General features: G+C 58.0%; 4 protein-coding genes across 4 annotated transcripts; all 4 read right to left on the reverse strand.

The window, feature by feature from the left end:
* Nucleotides 1-4,199: 4,199 nt before the first annotated feature.
* LMJF_35_1490 (conserved hypothetical protein) lies at nt 4,200-4,625 on the reverse strand (the record flags this gene model as incomplete). The annotated part of the gene is made up of 1 exon (XM_003722494.1): nt 4,200-4,625. The coding sequence occupies one exon, from the start codon at nt 4,623-4,625 to the stop codon at nt 4,200-4,202; it is 426 nt and encodes a 141-aa protein (XP_003722542.1).
* Nucleotides 4,626-8,080: 3,455 nt separating this feature from the next.
* LMJF_35_1510 (conserved hypothetical protein) lies at nt 8,081-9,832 on the reverse strand (the record flags this gene model as incomplete). The annotated part of the gene is made up of 1 exon (XM_003722495.1): nt 8,081-9,832. One exon carries the CDS (start codon nt 9,830-9,832, stop codon nt 8,081-8,083), a length of 1,752 nt encoding a protein of 583 aa, XP_003722543.1.
* Nucleotides 9,833-12,336: 2,504 nt separating this feature from the next.
* On the reverse strand, nt 12,337-14,193 carry LMJF_35_1520 (conserved hypothetical protein; the record flags this gene model as incomplete). Its single annotated transcript, XM_003722496.1, has 1 exon — nt 12,337-14,193. One exon carries the CDS (start codon nt 14,191-14,193, stop codon nt 12,337-12,339), a length of 1,857 nt encoding a protein of 618 aa, XP_003722544.1.
* Nucleotides 14,194-15,284: 1,091 nt separating this feature from the next.
* Nucleotides 15,285-16,349, reverse strand: LMJF_35_1530 (conserved hypothetical protein; the record flags this gene model as incomplete). The annotated part of the gene is made up of 1 exon (XM_003722497.1): nt 15,285-16,349. One exon carries the CDS (start codon nt 16,347-16,349, stop codon nt 15,285-15,287), a length of 1,065 nt encoding a protein of 354 aa, XP_003722545.1.
* Nucleotides 16,350-17,294: the final 945 nt, after the last annotated feature.

A 17,294-nucleotide genomic window follows, 5' to 3' on the forward strand; every position in this document is an offset into this window, starting at 1 on the left:
CTTGCACCCTCTTTTTTTTGTAGTTTCGTATGCAGCGGTTGCGTTTTATTGCGTCGTTTGAAAGGAAAATAACAGTGGAATGCAATGAATCACGTGAAGGGGGACCCGACGTGTTTTCCTTGTCTCTCTTTTTTCTGTACTGTATTGTTCTTTTTACCTTGTCCTGCTGTTGCTTTAAGAGCCGAATGCGATCCTATGCGAGGAGGAGAGGGCAGGATAACAACGTGGGGAGGCGTACACGTACACGTACATATACACACACACATATATATATATATATATGTATGTATACATGTACGTGTGTCAAGTCATCGCATACAAGTGGAGCAGACGAGACGGTAGGGACGTTTTTGTTCAACATGTCGATCTTGCCATGGGGCACGAGCTCGGCTCGACGCTGCCCGGCCCCGCCGCCGGGCCCCCACCGCGTGGTGCGGGGCAGCCGCGGGCACACATGCGTTGCGGCAACGGCGCCGGCCCGGCCGCCTGAGCAGAGCTCCCCCCCTCACGCCCCCCAACTCCGCCAAACCACCCGCCCCGCAGGCCGCCTCACCGCCGCTCCCCCCCATGACAGTCGCCACGTGGTGCATCCCCCTCGGGGTGGCGCACAGGTTGCCCGCACCAGTGGGCAGCGAGCGGCCAGCTGCGATACGCTTGGGTCGCACCGGCGCAACACCATCCACGACCTGACCCCGCCACCACCAGACGTGGCTCAGCATTTGGCAGGGGATAGGGGGGAGAGAGGGAGGGAGGGGGCTGCTTGGCTTCCCCGCAGAGAGTGGGGTTGCTGGACTCTGAGGCGTACCACGCGCTGGGAGGCGTTCCCCCCCCCATGTCATCAAGGGGTCCGCATAAGGGGGAGTTTAAAGGGAAAGACACGGGAAAGGGGGATGTGACTACGCGTGAAACATGCGGTGCGTGGCGTGCGACCGCACGCTTCATCGACTCGGAGGGTGGTTTCTCTCACTGCCTACACAACACTAAAGGTGCGCGCATGAAAGAAAATAGTCGAAAACGATCTTTCACTTGCGCACTGCTGTTGTAGAGGAGGGAGATAAACAGGCGTTCTGAAGGCCAGCGTATCATCTCGAATCATCTCGTTGTATAATGAATGAGTCAGCGCGCATGCTCGCGCACGCGCGTTTCGTGGCACAGCGGTGCAGCTTCGCGCAGGGAATAGGGTGAAGCGACGCAATATACCTCCCGATTCACACAAAGGATGCGTCACAGGCATCCACGCGCAGCGGATGAGTAGAACTGAGGAAGAGAAATAGAAACAGAAGTAGGATACTCCAACGCCGGCCCACCTTTCTGCGCGCAGCAACACGCTCGCGCACACACATAGGGGGATAAAGGGATCAGCGGAGATACGACCCAATGCGAGACTGTTAGCGCCAGGTACACCATAAAGGCATTCACACACGTGCTTGCCGCCTCGGTGGCGTCATCTCCGGCCACCCCTGTAGCGAACGTTGGAGGACAGGATGGAATGTATCCAAGTCCATCGAGGAGGGTGATGGTGGTAAAGGGTGTCTACACCAGCACGGGCTGCGCCTCATCATAAACGGTTGTGCCGTGCATGTCCAACCTCTTCCACGCGTTCATCATAAAAACGCTGAGCGAAAAGTAGGTTCGAATGTGCGTTCTGTCCGGTTGCGCAGCGAGCCACCGCCGCGCGCGCAGTGCCACGGCAGCTTGGTCAAGCTGACCGTAGCGCAGTATCTCTGACTCAGCTTTGGTGATCGCAACGTGGCCGCCAACGGGGAAGCGAGCGTCCGCGTCCGCCTGCGTCGGCAGAAAGCGTTCTCGCACGTGGAGGGGGGGGGGTGAGGTAGTTCGTGATTGGCCGCTTCGCGGCTGGGTCACCGCAGCCGCCAACGCTTCAGCCTAACTGATACACGCCTTGCCACAGGAACGCGTCGAGTGCCTCGAAGGCGGAGACCCAACCCTTGCCGTCCGCTCGCATTGCACAGCGCGGAGGTATTCTGAATGCGAGCGGCACTGCGGCGCTGCCCTGCCCAACGCCACCACCGACGCCGCCGCTGGGCAGCAGTACAAGCCGATCGGAGAGTCGAGGGTAGAATGCGAGCAGGTGCGACATGGCCTGCAGAAGCACATCTGCGCCGGCAACTTCGGAGGAAGAGGCCGATGGTGTCTGCCACCTTTCAGTGCAGCTTGAGTACTCGCAAACGTGCACGATGGCGATGGGGATCATGGGGGCTATGGGGCCTTTCATGGGTCCGAAGTGAAACGGCTGTATGGGGAAGAGGTCTGCTGCGACGCAAGTGGTCGCTGCCACTGCAGCATCTGCATCTGTGCGACAGTGCACTGTGGTGGCCCGCAGCGTGTGAAGGCTGCCCGCTCTGACAGTGCCCCTCGTTGAAGCAGAGCACTGCGTCAATGGGCACGAGCGCGCGAACACGTGTGTTTATACCCGGAAAGTCTGGAATGCAAGAGGACGTGTCGTCAGAGAGAGAGAGAGGGGCAGTGAAGAGGTGTGGGGTGGGAAGGTTATCAACAACCGCGGCACAAGGTGTTCCCATTTCACATGCCGTCATGATGTGCACACAAAAGGAGCACGTCTGCGCGAGGGTGGCCTCTCCATCCGCACCAATAAATGTGTGTGTGTGTGCGGACACACGTGTGCGCGTGAATAATCAATGCATGCAGGAAAAATGGATGGCGGCGGCAGACAGTGCGGTGGGGGGGGGAAGCAGAAAAGAAAGGGAAAGAGCCGAAACTGATGAGCGGCCACGGAGAGCACATCGGCACTTACGTCGACACTGACCGCTTGCCGCTCATCTCCCCCTTCTTCCAAAGGTCTTCACACGCGCAAGTTCGCCACCAAGGCGAGAGAAAGGAGGGGGAGGAGATAGGGGGGGGAGGAGGAGGAGACATGAGCACTGCGACGTACACTGTTCGGCTGCGTACATGGGCACACCTTCGTGCTATTCACGCAGGTCCACCGTGCGCGTTGTTTCGCTCTCCGCGTAGGTGGTGCATCGAAGCAGATGCGCTCGTTGTCGTCTTGGCTGCTGATATCTCTAGAACCCTTGCGTGCAGAAGGCTGAGATATGGGCAAGTGGGGATGTGATATGATGGGAGGGGGAGGGGAAGGGGGGGGCGAGAGGTACGAAGTCTGGAGAGCGGCGAGAAAGCCAACAACCAAAAAGAAAGGAGGCAGACACGACAGCGCTTGATTATTATGTTTGCTTTCGAACAACGTATGAGAAAGGACACAGGATGAAGAGAGCGTGGCGCAGGCGTGCATGTGAAGGACGTGGTGATGGCGAGATGGTAAACGGTTGTGTACCGACATACCCCACAAATACACGCACCCGTTGATGAGGGGCAGCCCCAGCACTCGGAGAGCCCCGTGGTGAAAGATTGCGATCCGCAACCCCAACAAAGAGAGAAAGAAAATAGAAAAGAAACGGCAAACAAGCAACGCAAGAAGCGAGTCTAGGATCGGCAATGAAGGCTGATCGGAAAGCAACGAAGCAGAAGGGATTAGTGGTGGTTAAGGCAACCCAAGTTCTTCCTCTTCCGCTTCCTTCTACCCGACGAATTCCACGAGATCGTCGTGCCCCGACCGAGAGTTGTAATGTGCAGCCGCAGCCGCATCGTAAAGGAGAAGCACTGAAGAGTGGGAGGGAGGGAGATGGAGAGGTGGCGATGCCATATATGCGTGGACGCGCGCCAGGTTAGCGGATGGACCTTCTCTCTCATCTAAACTTCAAAACGTTGCCGGCGTGTTCGACAAAGGTGACAGGGGTGGGGCAGGAACACGCATGCCACCCCACGGATGCGTTCTGCAAGACGTGCCACGGAAGAAGAAAGAGCTCGATCGTCGCCAACGTGAGCAGCGGTTCTGTTAAAGCCAATGAGGCCGTTCCGTCGAGCGCCGATGCGCTCGCTTCTTCAGCGGCGCCGCTGCCGGTGCTCGTGCCCTTGCAAAGCCACCCCTGTGCACTGTGGTGGCACCGCGAAAATATCTGACCTCAACTTCGTGGGGTACTAGTTGTAGAAATCCGTCGTGAGCAGATCGTATGCGGGTTCCCACAACTGCAAGTGGCTCTCCTGCCCGGTGGAAAGGGTGAGTTCATCGAAGATGGGGTGGCCGAAAAAGCGCCCCTTCGGCGGCTCGTAGGGGGCCTCGGTGATCTTACTCGGCTCGAGGCCTGGACGCGCGCTTAGCTCTACCCGCCACGGAGTTGCCCCCTTGGCACCGCCGCGTCCGCGTCCGCGTCCGTCGAGTTCAGTACGTAGAAGCTCTGCTCCACCAGTGGTGTGTGATCGTACCGTTCCATGCCACTAAAGCGGGCCACAAGAACGCCGTGAACCACTGACTCGCGCGAGGACGCGGTGTAGCGCCGCGGCACGCAGAATGGTGCGACCTTGTGTGACAGGTAGAAGACATGGCAGCGCTGACGAGGGCCCTCGTCATCGTTGTCCTTGCCATCGCCTGCCTGCACAGCGGCAGCACCACTCGATGCGTCGAAGAAGAAAAAGCCGCGCAGGTGGTGGTTGCCTAAGAGGAGGGAGGTGCGCTGCCCACGGTATACCTGATCCACACGAGCAGCATCGGCTGCCCTGTCCACGTACAGCTGCCCAATGTGCGTCATGGGTGGGAGATTTTACAGGGGCATCGTGGTAGCGATCGCAACCGTGTAGCTCTCTGCGAACTCGACACCGCAAAACGGGTGGAGTGGGTGGTCCTGACGTCTATAGCCATCGCACTCGCTCTGTGAGCTGGCTACTACATCTGCTGCGCATACCTTCCGCCGCATGCTTGGGCGGCTCTACGACGAGGCACAGCCCGCACGCCGTGAAAAGGACGGCGCATAGCACCAACACAACACTACATCGGCGTGCAGCAACGCGACAGTTAGTTGCATACATGACTGCGTAGTTTGCACGCGCTGGTATCTGGCGCCCTTTTACCTGTTGGGCTGCGTGAGTGCCTGGCTGCTGCTGCTACTGTCTGGACTGTACCGCTGCTTTCGCGCCTTCAATCTTGTTCTTTTGTTTCTGAGATGAGGTCCTCCTAATGTAACAAAGAGTGCCGGCGCGAAGACACGCATGTGTGTGAAGGAGGAGGAGGAGGAGGAGAGAGAGAGGGGGCCGCTGGACGCACCATCGGCGTAGGGGCAAAAGGCGAAAGGAGAGGAATGTGACGGACGGTAATGACGCTCGCGCACCTCGGAAAGGAACAGTGAACAGCCCATCAACTGGTTTCGATTCCCACGGTGGAGACACTGTGCGACATGCATACCCCACTCGACTCGCGGGTGTTCCACATGCGCGGTTGCCCTTGGCTGCGCTACTCGCAGCGCGGCCACGGCATCACCCCTGTGTTTTCGCGTCGCCGTCGGTTTCTCTTGTCCCGTATGTGTGTAACGCAATCAATAACAAAACAGGTGCTCACACACAAAAAATGAAGTGACAGGCGCAGAAAAAAAGCAAACAAGAGCAACAACCAAGAAGGGAAACAACAACGCACATCCCACCGAAACATGCGATGGGGGGAGGGATGAAGGGAGGGAGGGGGGAGGGGGGTGAGAGAACAGGTGAACAGACAAACAAAAGAATGGGAGAGGAAGCAAAAAAAAAAGGGTGCGAGTAGTGCCATACATAGAGATACACACACGCATAGACAGACAGACACATACATACACGTTCGCACATCTGCACGCCCCCCTGCCTGCCCGTTCCTCTGCTCCCCATTCCATCAGCTTCGGTGAAGGTTTAGCTTGTTATAGTTTTTCTTTCTTTTTCGTGTCTTTGACGCGCTCACGCATGTTGCGATGAGCGCGCTCGCGTTTGTTTGTATGTTCTTGGTGTCTGTCTATTGGAAGCTACATTTTCCTTTATATCAATATATGTCGTCTTACGGCTGGCTTGATGGAGTTCCTCCAACACATACATATATACACACACACATAGGACAGACATAGACAGGCACAGCTTCACCGGCGCGCGCGCCCCTCTCCGACTTCCACACAGAATGACCACAGCGCGGCGCGTAGCGAGATACTTCACCCTGTAAAGGAGCGGAAGCGGCTGTACTCCGACGGGCAAGGTGAAGAAGGAGGCATGAACGCCGCCAAGAACAGTGTAGCGCTTCATCCAAACATACTGCACATTTTGCGCGTGGTCCACTGGGTTGGTGGTCGATGAGTGGGAGATGCGCGGGGGGGGTGCGTGTGTGTGTGTGTGTAAGTGCGGGTCTTTTCTGCGTCATCTGTGCGCGCACAGTTGGCGGGTGGGGTGAGCACGCATGTCCCAACAGCATGTGTCTGCTCTGTGGTGGGCGGGGTGGGGTGGGGTGAAAGGGGGGTTTATCCTCTCGTGCTTCTGTTCCTTTAGGGGGAGGGGTAAGAAGAACACGAAGGCTGAGCGCAGGAAGGGAGAAAACAAGCTGAAAACAAAACAAAATAACGAAAAGGACAAAGGAAAACGAAGAGAGGGAGGGAGGTGTAAGGCTGGCGCAGTGCATGCACCTACACACACGCACACACACTGTCCACGCAAACCCAGCACACCCGAACACACAAACACACACATGTGCAGCTTTAGACACTCATGTAGATGCGGAAGCACACGTAGTAGCCGTAGCGTGAGCGCGCACTCAAGAGCGCGAGAGAGAGGGGGCTGGCGCACAGCTTGAGCACCCTTCACGCGTCGGTGCAGCCAAGCGGGAAGAGAGGGTGAGTTAGGGGGCGGAAGAGGGAGGGGGAAGGCTCATTGTCTCGTAGCACATGCTGACGGACACTTATGCGTGCGAATGTGCGAACGCAAGGCAACACACAAGAGGGCTGGGGCGGTGAATTTTGAGATGAAGCGATGAAAAGGAAAATACGACGTTGGTGTCGTGTTATATATGAAGCGAAAGAATCAACTAAGTTACGAGAGAGACACAGACACACGCACACGCACATAGAGAAAAGGTTGGGGAGGGGGGGGAGAGATGAGATGAGCAGAAGACATGATATGCTACACAAACATGCGCACGAATCACCTGTGCTCTTTCGGCTCTCTAAGGGGAGCCCCCTCCCCCCGCCCCACCCCCAGCGGGAGAAACAGAACAACTGCCGTTATTGCCGGCTGGAGTGTTGTCACGTGCCAGGGAGGTGCCTGAGCAGAGTGAGAGACGAGGAAAGGAACAGGGACCATGAGAGAGAGAGAGATGGCAGAAGAGTGTCGATATAAGAGAGTGCAGCATATTGTCCACCTAAACAGCCGCAGTCGACCGCTGCGCATACAAATCTACGAGACCACACCATACTAGGCCTCACTTCCATCTCTCGCCCCAGCTGCGCTCGCACGCGTTCAAGATGAAGCAAGGAGAACGAAACACACACACACACACACACACAATTGGCGCACACGAGCAGCTGAACCCGGCGATAACACCCCGGAGCGCTAGGGTGGGTAGTAGGAAGGAGGTAGACGGAACAACAAAACGAAGGAGCAGAGAGAGAGGCACACACACACTCAGCGCCGCAGCTCATGAAAAATGCAGCAAGGTGAAGGGGATCCGAGAGGGGTGAAGGGCGTAGTGATGCGGCAAGAGAGTGGAGACAAGAGAGGAAGGTGCGGATACCAAAGGAGCTCAGAACAGAAAACAACAACAAAAACCGAGCGAAGAAACAGAAAGAGAAGAGAGCGACGGCAGCAGCGGAGGGATAGTGAATTGGGCAAACACACACACACACACACACACACAAATGAAGAACCAAAAAAGGCCAAAGACACACGAGAGCCAAGACGGCTTTTATTCCCTCCCTCCGTCCCTTTTTATCCTGCCGCCACTGCTTCCTGCTTCCCACTCGTGCGGCCGCTTTCGTGATTGCACTGCAGTCCACCCCCTTCTGCCCTTTCGCGACCACACTGCAGACTCCTCTTTTCCCGTTGGCCATCCTGTCACCCGTGTCGGCTATACGGCATGCTTCACCACCCTTCTTTCTCTCGCAATCCTGGATTGCCCGCAGTACAGCTGCGCCTGTCTGATGAGAGCTGCTTATCGCGCTCACCTCAACCTTGCGTGTTTCTTCGTGTTGCTCTTCCCCTCACCCCCTTAGCGCTGCCCCATGAGCGCCTGCAGTTGATTCACCACGGCCGTAGAGTCGCCCTGTTCCCCGGTTATGTGGATGGGTTGCTGCGATGGTCGTGCTGCCTGCCGTCGCTGCTGTTGCTGTCGAGCGCCTCCCCCGCGTTGGTGTTGATGGTCATTGCTGTTGTTGGCTCTTCGCGAGGACGCATTATCGCGTGCCGAGTCAGTGGATGTTGGTTGTTGCTGCTGCTGTCGAGGCAGCGTGTTCATGTCCGTGACAGATACTACTGGTGCAATGGGCCGCGTACTGAAAGGCACTAACGGCGGCGCTGCCGCACTGCTTGACGCCGCTGTTTGGAAAAAGAGCAACATGGAGCTACTCGCTTGGCTGCTGTGGGGTTGGGCTTGCGGCGGAGCAGCGGCATTCGTCGCGGATGAGCCGCCGCGCGCATTCCGCAAGGCTGCACCGGACGCGCCCATCGGCAACGTCGCTGCCGTCGCTTTGGCAGCCGGTGCGCTTTGTCGCCGTTGCTGGTCGATCATGTTGTCGTACATCGGGTCGCCGGTGTGACTACACCCGATCGTCTCCGTTGCCCACTCCGCGCCGTCGTCAGCGCCGCCACGGCGACGGTTGTTCGCACGGTTGCTCTGCCGAGGTGGCTTTTGCGGCTGACGGATGTGGGCTTCGCGCTGTTGTTGCGTCTTCTCGTAGCGCTGACGCATCGCATTGCGTGCCTCTCTGCGCTGCTCCTCCAGCTGCACCTCTTCACGCGTCTTTGGCCACCGACTGCCGTGCTGCCGGCAGCCGCTCTTGCGAGAGCAGGGCCGGCCATCATCAGCATCATGGCTGAAGGGGCACTGGTCACCACGCAGACACTTCCCTTGAAGTTGGTCGCAGCACAGGCGCGTCTTCCATAGTTCCACCTCTTCCATATCCGAAGGGGCTTCGTGGCTGCCAAAGACCGACGCCCTCACCACAGGCCCTGCTGACGCAGTCGCCGACGCCGACGCTGCCGCAGTTGGCGTCGAGACTTTTGACGGCGCCTGTTCCTGCGTCTTCTCCTCTCCACTAGGGTGATCCTGCTGCTGCTGCTGCTTGGCCAGCTGCTCAAGTCTTCGCTCAGCAGCGAGAATCAGCGGTACGCCGGAGTCCAGCAGCAGCACCTCCTTCAACACCTCCATCGTTTGCAGCAACCCCTCGTCCTGCATCTGTGCGACCGGATCCTTGAACGGGATGGGACACAGTGCAATGTCGGGGTGGGAGCACTTGTCTGGTGAATCATCGATGATGATCGTATTCACGCTATGAAAACTATGCGGATATCGGTCGAAAATAACCTGCAAGTTCTTCTCCGTCCCGTACGGATTCTCCGCCGACGGCTTAGGCACACACGCATCGCGAAAGAGCATGAACAGCAGCAGGTCGCGGTAGTTGCCAAAGACGTGGTCAATGATGGGGTTCGACGACCGCTGAAGGCCGCTTGTCCACACCGCCACGACGAAATTGGAGAAGACGAACTTGAGGAAGTCAGACACATTCGGGCGCAGGATGAAGCTGCCTCTACCGCGGGCGACGAGAACCCCATTCAGGTCCAGCACCAGCAGGAAGGCCCGCCGGAGTGCTGATGTCGGCACCGTCACCTCATACCCATTTCGCGTCTCTACCGTTGCCCGATCTTGATCCTCGTCGATATCTGTAACAACGCCGATGGAGTAGCGCGTGTCGGTCACACGAACGCGCACGTACTGATCAATTTCAAAGCGCTCGCGGCGCATGTAGTGTGCACCCCTCGCTACAGGAGACACCTGTGATGAGGCGCTGTTCATTTCTAGTCGAAAAACAAAAAACAGCAATGCACCTTGGAATACACGTGCACGTGTGTGCGAGCGTGCGCGTGCGTGTGTGGGTGGGTGTGGGGAAAGACGCGTGACACGTGGTTTGAGATGGGGATATAAAGCGCGCATCTTTTTTGTTTTTTTGCTTCGTTAGCTGAACATGTACATTTCACCTCTGATGATGCCGGCAGCCTCAGTGCGTGGCATCTCAGGGTCGAGTGCCCACTCTTTGTGGGGAAGTCGAGGAGCCTGCAGCTTGGTCCACGGAGCGGCTGGTGGACTCTTGGTGTCGACACGCAGGTCTGGGCCTGCTCACTGGGTATCGTTTTGACGATACAAAGAATATTGAAACACCCACTCCCGTCAAAGGCGCGCGGGCTCCGGAGAAGGCAAAGTGCACCCGCTGCCACAGACTAACGGCGGCGCATCCCACCTGTCGCGGCACATGCGCGCAGGCCGTCCAGCCACGCCCTCCAGTCAGCAACGCCGCCCCTGAAACACGCCCCAAGATCCACTAGTGTGATCACTGTGCGCACGCGCTGCCATGCACAGCCAGCATGGCGTTTCGCACCCAACCAAAGCATCCAGAGGTCAGCGGAGTACGAGCGATGGGCGAGAGAGGCGTGCAGAGATCCAATGCGAATCAGCCGCACAGCGCCTGTGTGCCAAGCACGCGGCATCCCCTCTACATCCGACCAGATGGGCTGATGCGGCACAGATGCCGGAGGCATGACGAGAGCACCCCCGAATGGCACCACCGTGCCCTCCAGACCCGAATGTGACGAGTCTTCGGAGCAGACTATGGAATGCCACGGCTTGAGGCAACGGAGGGAGAGGCATGGCATACGGGCAGGGTGTGCAGGGGGTCTCAGCGGGCCCTGGCCTGCGGCCGGTCAACTTTCTCCCTAAACTCATCCGGCATGCACCTGGGCAACACCCTGTTACATGCACGCCAGACGCCACCGCTTTCTGCCCTCCAGCAGGACCCTGAGCACGTCCCACCCGGATCAGAGCGTGCGATGCAACCAGGCCCATCTCGCGCCCATCGCACAGCACGTAACCGAGGACAGAACGATGAAGGCCAATCAAGAACCCGCTAGGCGCGTGGCCCGATTCAGCGGCAGATGATTTCGTCCTAGAGGACCAGCACGCAGCCGTGGTACAGCAGAGGTATGTGCGCTGCGGTTGTGTATGCGTGTATGCGTTTGTGGACGTGCTCGTGGTGGCATGAGCACGTTGACAAGAAGAAAGTGTTCATTCCGCCATTCAACAGGAGTCAAACCGGACTTGACTCGGCCTGTCAAGGCCCCCAACGGTTGGTGCGAAGATCCGCCTGCCTGCTTGCGTGCCACCCATTCCGCGAACACATCTTGCGTTTTGCTATGTGTCGTTGTTTACTTGACGTGAGGGTGGTCGTGGGGTGAGGAGAGACCAGTATGAGGAAGCCAGCGTACACATGTGCAGACATCGTGAGCATGAGCCCAGGTAGTGCGCATGGCGTGAAGAAAATGCAGAAGGGCGAAGAAAAGACGCGGAAAAAAGGGGGCGGGGTAACAGAGCAACACGCGCGTGCATGCATGCGAGTGTATTGACACGCGCGTCACGAAGCGGCGAAACAGCCCCCGCACAGGATACTGGCCCAGCGACATGCGAAGGAAGGACGAAGGAGGAGGAGCGCCAAAGCAAACAAGCACCAAAGGATGAGGTACGCGCAGCGGCCGTCGCGTTCGATACACGCACACGTACACACACACACACACACACACACACACACACAAACATACACATACATGCATATCTGGAGCGTAGTGCTCTCTTCGTGCGCACCGCATCTAAGTCACCTGCCGGCTTGAGGACGAAGCAGTGCCCTATGTGAGCACCATGTGCTGAACCCTTCCCACGTCCCTCCTCCGCCTGCCCCTCCCCCTCCCCCATCCCTTTGGATGGTTTCCTCACTCCTCTACAGTAAAGCACTCTCTCAAACACATGTAGAGAACACCCATGCATCGCCTCAAGCCGGGGGAAGGGGTGCATGCAAAGGAGTGGAGTGAGTCTGCGCAGGCAGAGAAGGCTGCTGGTCCAGAAGGTTCACAAAACACGAGGCTGCTACGCGCTTACGATTTGTGGACTGACATAAATGCGTGTGTCTGCAGGGTGATGGAATTCGACCCGAATAGAAAAAAACGGAGGGGAAAGAGGCGAAAACACAACTGAGGAGAAGTTCACATACACGCGCCGACGTAGACAGACACGCTCAGCGCTGAACATGCCCACGCGAAACGTAGCACATCGCTGCCAGCACTCTTTCTCTCTCTCGCGCGCTATCCAGAAAATCGTTCCTTTGCCGTCGCACCTCCGATCGCTCTTTTGCTGTGTTGCATATCGCCTGTCTCGCACGCTTTCTTCCTTCGCTGTTGCTCCTGCTCAGTCGCAGTGGTTGTGCATCACCAGTAGGTCACCTGCTCGACGCGATTCCACAACAGTTGAGCGGTGAACACAAGCATGAAAAGTATGGGGACTAGGGGACGCTCCAGCTCAAACCAAACGCCATCCCACAACGCAGCAACGGCGTTGATCAGCCACGACAGCAGCCACCAGGAGGAGGCGGTGGGCCACGCACTGGGGCGAGGCCATACCTGGTTAGTCATGGAGGGGGTCACGTCGCCGAAGTGCGACTTGATGTAGGAGGACACCAGCTCCGCGGCCAAATCGTGGAACGTGACGACCTTCTGGTACTCCGGATCCACCTCCGGGTTTGGCGTCGGCGGCGATGACGCGGCACCTGCGTCGGTGCCGTTTTTCGCATTCCCTTCCTTCTCACGCCGACGCTGCTCCAGTTTCTCCAGCACCTCTTGGTTTTTCTTCAAAATGCGGTTCAGCTGCGACTTGCCAATGAATGCAAACTGCACAACTCCGTGCTCGACCAGTTCGGCGAACATGCTCGTCAGCACCTCCTCGACGCTCGTCCCGTCGGATATTTGACGGAGAGAAACATAATTCGGTGTGAACTGGTCCCGCGGCAGCACCTCGCGCTCGATACCGTGCCGATGTGACCCGTATTTGGACTTGAGACTGTAGAAGCGCGCGTCGTCCGCCGCATCATCATCGTCGACCGCATCGGCGCTGCCGCCGGAGAAGAAAAAACCGCTTGCGTCGGCTGTCCGCAGCACCGCTTCTCGCGAGTACACCAGCCGCGCATATATGTCCATTGAGGGCACCAGATCGAAGGCGCTGATTTGCGTGGTGCGCAGGAAGAGCGTAAGCGGGCTGCAGCTGACCATGCTAACATGTGGGCGACTGCACAGGCCCTTGAAAAGACTGGGAAGCAGGTCGAAGGCGCGATCGTACACCTCGCAACTCGCGCAGCTGGGGCTGGTGTGGTACACAATGGCTGCGGGCAGCACACGATGAAGGGGTCGCTGGCGCGTGCTGCCGCTGCCGCGCAACGGTGGCTCAGGGCGGTCGTGGAAGAGAGAGTGGGCGCGGCTCAACATCGGCGGCCCTGTGAAGTCGGTCACCTTGATAAAGGGCAGAAATGGCTTCGATAGCGATGGCGATGCACTCCTACCCTTGCTCGAATCGGTGATATTCGCGCCTCTCAAGGCCACCGTCTCATCTTTAGCTGCTGCGTCTTCCTCCTCCCGCTCTACCTCACGCGTCGCGGCGTCCCACATTTGCTGGACGGTGCGCAGAAAGCCAGCAAGATCGTGCTCGAAGGAGTTCGAAGGGCCGGACATGAGATCGTAAGCCCGCACAACGATGGAAGGGACAAGGTTCTTCTGGTAGTACGCCATCGCCTGCTCAAACGTGGCATCACTGACGATGAGGTGCGGCGACGCTTCAAGTGTGCGATTTGCATGCCTCCGGTACGTATTGAGGGCGCCACGTCGCAGGCAGTTAGGATCGCTCTCGCATTCGTGGTCTACGCTTTCCATTCCCGGCCCGTCCGCCATGATCGGCAGTGGACCGTCGCCGTGCGGAGGCAGGAGGTCCGCCGTGAGGTTGAGGCCAAGAATGTCGGCAACGCTGCTCAAGACGTCACCGTAATGGGGTGGGTGCATGCCGAGAGTGTGGTTGGCGCGTACAAACCGCTTGATTTCCGTCTCGAGCGCTATGAACTCTGCTGCGTTTTCATAGAACAGACTCTCCTCGCGGATGCCTCGAGCGCGGCGCCAAAGTTCCGATAACAGTGCGCCGCCGGACGTGCGAGCCTCGCGCGAGAGCCTGATGTCGTCGAGGACCGTGCTGAATCCGGTGGAGGGACAGCTGGCCAGACGGTCGATCCGCGACCACATGCCCATGGCTGCGGCGACATAAAAGGAGAAGGGAAGAGCTGGGCAAGATGAGTGCTCCTCTTTGACGTACCGCTGCGCCGCCGATGCGTTCGCCCGTGCAGAAAGATCGGTGCGTCCCTCAGTTCCTTCGGCCGAAGCCGCGGTCCCCGCGGAAGCGGATACGTGCTGCGCGGCTGCACCGCCTTGGGCAGCGGCGCAAAGTAGAAACAGACAAACGAGGAGCAGGATAGCACGCAGGAAGCAGTGAGCGGCACAGGGGGAGAACATGGCGCCGGCAGAGGTGTGGCGGTAGCGGCGTCGTCGACCAGCCAGAACAGGTGAGCCCGGCTGCATCGTGCACAAGGCTCTGTTTCTTTTCCTACCGTCTTCACTGTCGGCACCACCCTCTTGCTCAGCTCTTTCTCTCTCTGGTGCGTCTCCGCAATTTAGGAAAGGGGGAGGGCACAGACATGTACGCAGACACACCTTTACACAAAGCGCGAGCAGTAAAGCCGCGTTCGTTTGTTCTGCACGGAAGGCAACAACGGAAACGTGAGTGCGACGCAGGTGATTGTCCAGTGCTCGCGTTGGAGGGCTGCTGGTGCCGGTGCTGCGTCTGTTGCGGCTAGCCCAATCACCCCAGCGCCCAGCACGTCAAGTGAGTGCGAACGAAAGGAAGGAAGGGGGAGGGGGCACAGGTGTGTGCGTGTGTGCGCGCGTGAGAATGAACATAAAGGGAGAGAAAAAGTGAAGGTGAAGGCCGTGGTGGTGAGGGGTCGGGGCTTCAGTACACACACACACACACAAATACACATGTAGACACATATGCGCATCTGATGATGTGGCGTGTCTCTGTCATCGCAGAGGGTGGAGGGTAAAGGGTGGAGGAGAGGAGGGGGCGGTCCACCACGCTACGGCACTCATCCTGGAAGATGCGTGCTCGCTCATGTACATCTTCGTTCCAGGCCGCGCGTTGCCTCGTCTTGCCCTCTCAAAAGCCCGATGTCTTCTTTGCTTGCGTAGCTGTATGTGTAAGCACGGAAGTGCCCAGGGGGGCACACGCACACACATGGACCTATACGGGTGCACACTTGAATGAGCCGGCGTTCCGGCGACGCTCAGCATTTTCGGAACACGCATATGGTCAGCGATGGCGGCTCGCTGCACGACGGCATTGGGCCAGCAGATGCGGCGCCAAAGTAGCCAAGCGCTAAGACGTCCGTCAAAAGGCGCGTACGCCCAACCTCTGTCGCGATATGGCGCCCGTGATAGAGGTGCACCCATCCATGGCGGTCATCCAAGGCGACGGCCGCTTCATCCTGCGCGCACTTGATGAGGCAGTCGACGAAGAGGGCAGCGCTGCAGTTGCCCAGGCTGCTGGCGCTCTCCTCTAGCCCTGCCAAGCACATCGGGATAGAGCGACAGCGCGAAATCTGTGTTGCTTCGTACGTGTAGCCGTCCCCAAAGACGTCGCCGGATACGTCAGACCTTAGAGCCGAGCTCGACACCTCCTCGTTGCGGCAGAGATGGCCCGGAGACCTTTCAAAGAGACTGACCGTCGTAGCCGCGCCCGGCGCCGTTGTCGAGCCCGAGGTGGAGGACGCGGTTCTGCTTTTGGCCGTCGCTGACCCGACGGTCGCGCTGTTGCTTCGGGTCACAGCGGATGAGCTGACTCGGCACCTCACAGTCTCCTGCAGCTCAATCCCTGCCTGCGCCCCGTCAACGCTGTCGTTAGATGTGTTGCGGCGGTGCCAGGTGTACGCAAACGTTGGCTGGATGAGGAATGAGCACTGACGGCCGCTGTCTCCACGCACAACCGAGACACGGATTGAACGAAGCGTGAGCGTCATCTTGCTGTCATTGTGCGCGCTCCGAGACAGCCGACACCACGGCGATAACTTTGCGGAAGAGAGAGCCGCCGTGGCACTAAGGCGGTGCGCTGATGCGGCGTAGGGGCAGAGGTGGCAGTCCGTGCTGGTGGTGATGCTGCTTTCATGGATTCCCCTTATCGACGACGATGACGGGGACGACGGTACGCGTATGTAGTCGTCTGTTCGCGCCCTCTCCGCGTCTGCGCGTCCACCATGGTCGGCTGCATACGAGAGGCCGCCACTGATCTCAAATGACCACGCATCAGTGCGGGAGCATCGATGAAGGGGCTGGCCATCACACTGCAGCTGCATGGCGAGTTGGTGCTCCTCGCGACGGCGCTTCATGCCTTCCGAGAGAGACAAGGGCATGCTATCCTGCTTATTACTTACAAAGAAATGTTTCCCGTTCACGAGTGCGCATCCGCTGCTCAGTTTGCAGAGGTGTCGAGAAAATGTTCGTTTTCGTCCCTTTTCGTTGATTTTATCCGCGCCGCTCGTCTCGGGGCGAAGGGGCGGGTCGGATGGCGAAAGAGTGAAACCGTGCACGAAGGAGCGTGGCGGACACGAGCGCCTTGTCAGTGATGCGAGGTAGGCAGAGAAGGAAAAGAATACACCAACACAGGCATAGATACAGAGAGAGAGAGAGAGAGAGCAGTGAACAGTCGCGTTACACAGAAAGAGCGTGTGGAGATGATGGTTTGTGTGTGTGTGTGTGTGCGTGAGGAAGAGAGAGGGAGCACGCATATATATATATATATACATATATGTATTGCGAATATTTCCTTTTCTCAAGAATGCAAGATGAGGGAGAGAGGAAAGGGGGAACAGAAAAGAGTAAGCACTGCATAGAGAGCTCCATCCCATTTTTCGACCTGCGGTGAGTGACGTCACCAGACGTGTTGGACGTCAACACAGGTAGGGGGAGGGAAAGCTGACTTTGGTGCTGTGCTCTTACGGAATCGCGCGGTATGTTTTTCGATAACTTCTACGAGAGGACTGCGTTTACCCCTTCCCTTATTCCTCATGGCTTTCGCCCGGTGGCTAGTCGGGGGGGGGGGCGGGACTGAATTGAGCGCACAGAGAAGATCGTAAAAAAAAAAAAAACAGCGAGCACTATGCCAGAATACAAGGAGGAGGAAAAGAGAGCGACCACGCGCCCCCAATACAAGAGAGCAGCACTCTTTCGCCAGGAGGAGGTGATGAGAATAAGAATGCCATCAAACGTCGTGACTGAGGTGTGTGTAAAACAACCTGGAA

The sequence above is a fragment of the Leishmania major genome, chromosome 35, assembly GCF_000002725.2.
Source record: "Leishmania major strain Friedlin complete genome, chromosome 35".
NCBI classification, from domain to species: Eukaryota; Euglenozoa; class Kinetoplastea; order Trypanosomatida; family Trypanosomatidae; genus Leishmania; species Leishmania major.